General features: G+C 36.3%; 1 protein-coding gene across 1 annotated transcript in view; it reads left to right on the forward strand.

Annotated features, from left to right (window-relative positions):
* Window positions 1–166, forward strand: part of LOC110464398 (40S ribosomal protein S5) — a 6736-nt gene extending 6570 nt beyond the window's left edge. Inside the window, exon 4 of the mRNA XM_021519594.1 lies at window positions 29–166. Within this exon, the coding sequence (XP_021375269.1) occupies window positions 29–97 (69 nt within the window). The 3' untranslated portion in view covers window positions 98–166. The remainder of the gene's footprint in view (window positions 1–28) is intronic.
* Window positions 167–7377: the final 7211 nt, after the last annotated feature.

Here is a 7377-nt window from a genome sequence, read left to right on the forward strand (position 1 = left end):
TTTACTTATTGTGTGTTGTTCCTTTTAGGGATCCTCAAACTCCCATGCTATCAAGAAGAAGGATGAGTTGGAACGTGTAGCCAAGTCCAACAGATAGACAGACACTTTATTGACTTGTTTAGAAAATGTGAATAAATCATCCACATCGTGGGGAGTACCCAAGGGAGATCACTCTTTATTTCTTTTTTAAGTTATCATATTTTGATAGCTTTATGCACAGATTAAAATCTACAAATATTACCGAAAAAATATTCCCAATGTCTTAACCACCTGCATCTATTTATCTTGGTTTCAAAACAATCACCAGCTCTGTGCCTGCGTGTATGTAGAGTGTAGACTGCCTCAATCATGTACTTGTACTTGTCACTAACTTTGCCATTCAGGAGATTAAATTATACATGTGTCACTATATATACATAGTGAAATATTCACTACTTGGCTGAGATTAAAAAAAGGCAATTATAGGTACAATTCAAATAACATGTGGACAATTATGAGACGGCTGTCCCAATAGCTTATTGCTAACTGATATATATATTTCACAAGTATGACGGTACCAGCACTTTTTAAGATTTTGTATTGAGAAAACAACAGAAAATCTGTGGCAATGAATTTCCATTCACTAATCATATCTGCCACATTGTGAAAGATATCGGTTTTATTGGGTGGAATCTGATTTGTCATAGGTGAAAGCGTATTAACGATCACCTTACAACTTTTCAAAACTAGTTTTGGAAACTGGCTTGACTATATCTTTGACAACTCATTTTATTTGCTGAAAAGCAAACCATACCTTGGGGAACTTTTATGAGAAATAATAGATATGAAATGAACAGCAAAACAAACTTTCTAGCTCACCTAGCCAACTTTCAAAGACACTGGTGTCATATATGTTAAAATCTTCAAACAAATTCTGAATACTTTGCCAGTAGCATGGTGTGATGACTTGACTACCAATTTTGTTCAAATGGATGACCTTGACGAAACTTCAATGTCACAGGTGTCAAATGATAAAAAACAATTTAACCGTTTCTATGTAAACAAAAGGCCCAGTGTGATATATCTATTAAATAGCATGCTGGCACTAGGTTGGTTTGACGTAAATCCCTTTGAAGGTCACTGGAGTCAAATGTTTGAAACAACCAAAAGGCCCAGGATTATGGGTATTGCTCAGTAGCATGCTACGATGAAAGACTACCATCTCTGTTACTGTAGCTGAAAGGCCTTGCTTGACTTTCAATGTGGAGGAGGTCAAACATGTTGATATCCTTTTAACAGCTTCTTTTGAATGACCAATAGTCATAAGTTATGATATTTAGCTTGAAGCTTGATTTAGTTCATATAGATAAATTAGACCTTGACCCACTGTAAGGCTGCAAGTGGTGAGTGATGCAGGCCCATCAGACCTCTTGTTTACCAATCATGGGTAGTCTCTGTTACTTTTAAGTATTAATATTTTTAAGTGACCTTAACCTGTTTTAACACTTGCGGCACCTTGTCTTTGTATTTATCTGGTTACATTCCATATTCGGTAATAAGAGAAAGAAAAACTATTTCACTGAAAATGGAAACATATATCCCACGGGCATTTGCTTCTGTCATTAAAAATGGTTTATATTTAAATGCTGTGCTATTTCCTGATTTTGCTCATAAACATCATCTAGCAAGCTCGATCAAATACCAAATATTTCCTTATCTATTTTTAAAATGCAAACTTAATTCCCAAGATTGGAATTAGCGAGTGTGTATTGGGAGTTGTTTCCCTTCTACCTACAATACAGAGCTGTCGTTAAGTGGTGTAGATGAAGCATCATCCACAAAAAGATCAGAGACCGAGCGTAGAACATCAGCAATATCATTGACTAAAAAGAAATAATAGAAAGTCAAGGATAGAACCCTCCTTCTCCAGCTTCAATGGAGAATACGTTTTGTTTTGTGTTTGAAAGACTTGAGCTCACCTGGTACGAAGGACCAAGGTGAGCTTATGCCATACCGTGGCGTCCGTCCGTCAACAATTTCTTTAAACGACTTATTCTTCTTAACCACTCATTGGAATTTAACTAAATTTGACTGGAAGCATCCCTAGGTGGTGGGGATTCAAAATTGTACAAATGGCAGGGCCAAAACGGGGCAATTTGGCTAGCACTATGCCATGGATATCGATCATATTTGGTCGGAAGCATTCATGGGAGGCAGGGATTTAAAATTGTACTAACAGTGGGGCCAAAAAAGTGTATTACTTGGAAATGGTTGAGATCCCCGCCATATAACCATATATGCAATGGCTGAGTATAAGGAGATGAATGCATATATGTTTCCAGGATGACCTTGGGGATAACCCCACCCTTGGATACTTAACCCTTTGGTCATAATGTATTGAAGTCTGCGTGATAATACATCCAAATTTTGCTTTTGTATACATGTGTAGTAACAAATGAAATACCATGCCGATGGCGCCCGGTCACATAATACTGAAAACGGATTAGAAAATTGTATGTTGTGATTGCCCTAAATGCTGACGTTAGGCAGGGAATAACAACTACCATTTTAAGGGCTTTAGTATGTCCTGGATTGGGGACGGAACCCGATGCCTTTCACACTTTGGTGAATGTTCAACTTCAAGACAAAAGGTGAGGAATTGTCAAGAAAGTCGCCAGGAAACAGAAGGTTGAGCAGGAGGTAGAGTGAAAATATCAAGACCCGAGATGTTGCAATGGGTGCAGCAGATTTAGTTTTGTCGCTTTTGTGACCTCAAATAAGCACAGATACTAGCCTCGTCTGTCAATACACCTATAATATAATCGATTATAGGTGTATTGATAGACGAGGCTAGTACCTGTGAATTAAGATCACAACATGCATTGGATCACAGCAGGTCATGTTTGAACGATTTAAATATAGCTAGAAGTAAACCATATTAAATCAATAACTAAAAATAAGTAAACCTTGTTATTATTTATTTTACCGGAAACACGTATTACTGTACAGGAAAAAATAATATACGAAGTGTCAACAAAACAATAATTCGAGCTTAAAATCGATAAAACTACGGTAAACATGCGTACAAGAGATTAAGACCAGGTGTTCCGGAAGTGAAAGCGTCTAAAAAAGTACCTTTTTTTTTCTTTTTCTTTTTCAACTTAAACCCTTTCATTTTTCTATACAGGGATAAGCTGATAAAGAAGAACATTTTTTGCCTACTTATGTTTTGGAAAATCGCTTGTTTTATCGACATCAGTCAGGTTTTATGCCATGTCTTTATCCTGTATACAATATTGTTGAATTTACTATAATATTTATATTGCTTTAGATGAAAGAAAACATACTTGTTTTAATTTTGAGATATATAAAAAGCGTTTTATCGTGTTTGGAACAGGGGCATAATAGCAAAGTGGGAAGCGTATGGAATTTGAGGGATTTTTTTATGCATTGGCTTGAAAATATCTTAACCAGCAGCGCCAACAAAAAGTCTGAATTGGACATTCACATCCAGACCTAGGTAATATTGTCTCAAGGATCAATACCCGTGCCTTTTCTCTCTTTTTATATATATATAAACATATTCCTTTAATACCCGATCACCAGGTTATTCTGCTTGTTCATCTTACGAAATACAGACTGTTCTCATCAATTTAAATTCAAATACAAAAATGGGGGAATCATCTTGAGAAAGTTTATAGTTCGGTAATGGAAAGGATTAATATTTTACGAAAACTCAAATACATGTCTAAGAGATTCACCTTTAAAGATTATATATATATAAATATTTTATTTTACCTGTTTCTTAATATGCCTGTGAATTATTGGATGATTGCACTGCTTTTGAATCTGAGAAATTAGGGAAAGCACAAAGAGGGGCGGCTAGAGTTATAACAGGACTGCCTTCGTATGCAAATTATGATTCAGTATATTTTGAAATGGGACTAGAAACACTATCAGAGAGGAGATAAAGGCGAAAGTTAAATATTTTATATGAAATGAAAAACAATTTAACCCCCGACTATTTATCTGCCCTTTTACCAAATACAGTGAGTAACAACAATCGGTACAATTTGCGGAAACAAAATGATTACAATATTCCTTTATTTCAGACTCTCCTCGAGCAACTCCTCTTTTCTTCGATCGAGTTTCCATCTTCGGAATTCGTTAGACATTACAATGAGAACTTTCAAACCTATATCCAGTGTTGCAAATTCACTCATGGTGCAGCTCTTTGAAAAATGATTTGCTCCGTGTTAAGATTGTTGATAATCTAGCATATGTGGGCATCCCTGAGAGGATGTTTGCCAGTTTCCCTTATAATGTGAGCGTTTTCATACAGCACAAATAACAATATTTCAAAACGTAAGCTCGTTGAATATTTGGGATTGAAAACCTGTCCGTAGATACCGAATACCGATGAAATCCAGCAACAGGGTTTAAGAAAATATCATTATTGTAAAATATATTATGTATGCCTTGTAAATGCTATCATGTAAATATTGATATGCACTGTATCAGAGGGTTGGTTTAGTTTGGTTCAGTATTGTGAAAAATCCTATCAACAGCTATGGTCATTTAAGGACGGAAGGGCGTTATAAGTTGATATAACTCGTGTACAAACCTATGCTCAAATTTGGGGCAATAAATGTGTTTAAATCAAAGTCAACCCCAGTTAACAATGACCTAACCGTACCCTATATTTCTGTAAAAAAAATCAGGGGGGGGGGGAGGGTGATGGGGGATGGTATCCGTTATGATCCACAGAAGCATTAAAGTGGACACCATTCCTTCCGTTTCTCTTAAGGGCGGACTGGTCGAGTGGTTAACACTCCGGCCTTCCACGCAGGTGGCCGGGGTTCGATCCGCGAAGTCGTCGTACGCATGGATATTCAGAGAAAGTGTGTTTTCTCCTGCCCACACAAATCCAACAACCCCCAACAACCCCAACAACCCAGGTCCATGGAGTATAAATTGGTCTGGGTTGGATGTTGCAGTATATGTGCTGAAGCTTTCAAGTAAGGTGGCACTATAACTGATGCCGTTGGAAGCGAGGTCCCACTGCAAACAGAACACATTACATATAGGATTAGTAGTTAGCGCCTGATAAGGCAGCTCCAACGAATCCTCAAAATTGTTTTGATTAATGTATATGCTAATTGTATTATTGTATATCTATGTATTGCAAATCGCTTTAGAGTGGCTTATGTAAGGGCGCTATATGGAATGTTGTATTTTATTTATTTTATTATTAAAGAGGATGGGTCGCTACAGGCATACATGAGTGTTGCACCTTTCTAAGCTTGAATAACAAATGATCATTCATCCCTGTTTCAGACTGAATCCTTACAATTGCGATCAGAGTTGTACCCGACATATGTGGGTTTTTGTTTTTAACTTTTACTGTAGACAGAAAAACGGAAGACAAATTTTAAATGTTAAAGGCCGACGTAATGCATGTGGTGTTGTATTACTATTTTTGATAGAGTGGACGTATGCCTACTAAAACCTGAGGGTCTCGAGTGATTATCGCCTGCTGTACTGCTCTTTTATTTCTGTTTAAACATATTTTTCTCTCCTCTATTATAATTCTTGATAGTAACTTCTGTTGTTGTGATTTGCGTATTTTAACGACAAACTATCAAACTGTTAAATATGTGATTCTTAAGTCGTTATACATGTAAACTTTGCTGAATTCTTACGCTTTATCGTTTGATGTGTATGCCTTGGTGCGTGTAATATGGTCTTATCTTATTTTGTATTAATACGTCCGTCACTACGTGGTACAATGACCAAATAGAGTCAAGTTTGCTTTATATCCGAGCATCGACCTGTTTGAATTTGACTTTAATGCAGGCGGCGAAAGAAATGCACTCTTTTGGAAAGGACTACAGTGACAAATTATTCAATAACATTACAATTAGGTGCGTAACTGGACTGTACTATATCCCCCATCCCCGTCCCCTACCCCCGGCAAACCATGACGGTTGTATTGTTTGCATTGATATTCCCTGTATTGTCAAACCTATATTTAAGCGAAAAATTTGGCTGTATAAGCGGGCGGATTTTGACAGATTTAATTATCTTATTTCTGTTTATAATTGGAATGAACTTTTTTAAATTGTGATTCTGTTGATACTGCCTGTAATCGTTTTACAGATACGTTCCTAAAATTTGCAGATATATGTATTCCATCAAAAGATGTAACTATGAGACCTAATGATAAACCTTGGATGACCTCTGAATTAAGCAAATTAGAGATAAGTTACATAAAATTGCGAGGTCAACCAAACATCTTTCGGACATTAACACATTCAAATCTCAACGGAATAAGGACAATAACATGAAAAAATAAGACCGTAAATTATTTTATGAAAATGTTCGTGGTATTATTGAAGAGTACTCGTCCTCTGATCCAAAAGCTTATTGAAGACTCATCAAAAGGACAATGCAATCGTCTGGTACTACACAATCTATACCTACTCTTGTAGATCCTGTTTCTGACAATGTGGTTACTAGTGATGAAGACAAAGCTAATTTATTAAATGACTATTTTTGTAAGATAACTCGTGTAGATGACAGAAATACTGCGGTTCCTCTCATCGAGCCAAAAACTGACAAGGGTCTTAAGAAATTAGAGTCAATAATAATGAAATACGTGATATTTTACAGATATTGAAGCTTGGTAAGGCCTCGGGTGAGGATGGAATCAGTCACCATATGCTCAGAAACACACCAGAAACAGTTTGTGTTCTCCTTGAAATCATTTTTAATAAGTCTGTATCGTCTGGTGTTTACCCAATCTCTTGGAAAACAGCCAAAGTTATGCCAAAGGTGACAGGCATTCTCCCTCTAACTACAGGCCAATTTCCTTATTATCTACAGTTGGAAAAGTGTTTGAGAAGGTAATTTCAAATACTTGCATAATTATTTTATTGAAAACTCACTTTTTATAAGCACCAGTCTGGTTTTTTGCCTGGTCATTCTACTGTATATCAGCTTATTGAAATTTATCATAACATCTGTATTGCTCTAGAAGAAAAAAATCTATGTATGTATGGTATTCTGCGATATTTCTAAGGTTTTTGATAGGATTTGGCATAAGGGTTTGATGATTAAGTTAAAATCCTATGGAATTTCAGGGGAATTGTATGATTGGTCTGAAAATTACCTATTTCAGAGGCACCAGAGAGTCTTTTTGAATTCTTCTTACTCCGGCTTAGGTTTCATTGAAGCAGGCGTTCCACGGGGTTCGATTCTTGGACCTCTTTTGTTTCTTATCTATATTAATGATATTGCTGATGTGTTTGAATCAACCTTTCGTCTTTTTGCAGACGATACTTCTTTGTTAAAATCATCCTCTTCATGTCTAGAAATCCACACGGTTATGAATAGAGA

This window comes from Mizuhopecten yessoensis, unplaced genomic scaffold (genome assembly GCF_002113885.1).
Source record: "Mizuhopecten yessoensis strain PY_sf001 unplaced genomic scaffold, ASM211388v2 scaffold10987, whole genome shotgun sequence".
Lineage (NCBI taxonomy): Eukaryota > Metazoa > Mollusca > Bivalvia > Pectinida > Pectinidae > Mizuhopecten > Mizuhopecten yessoensis.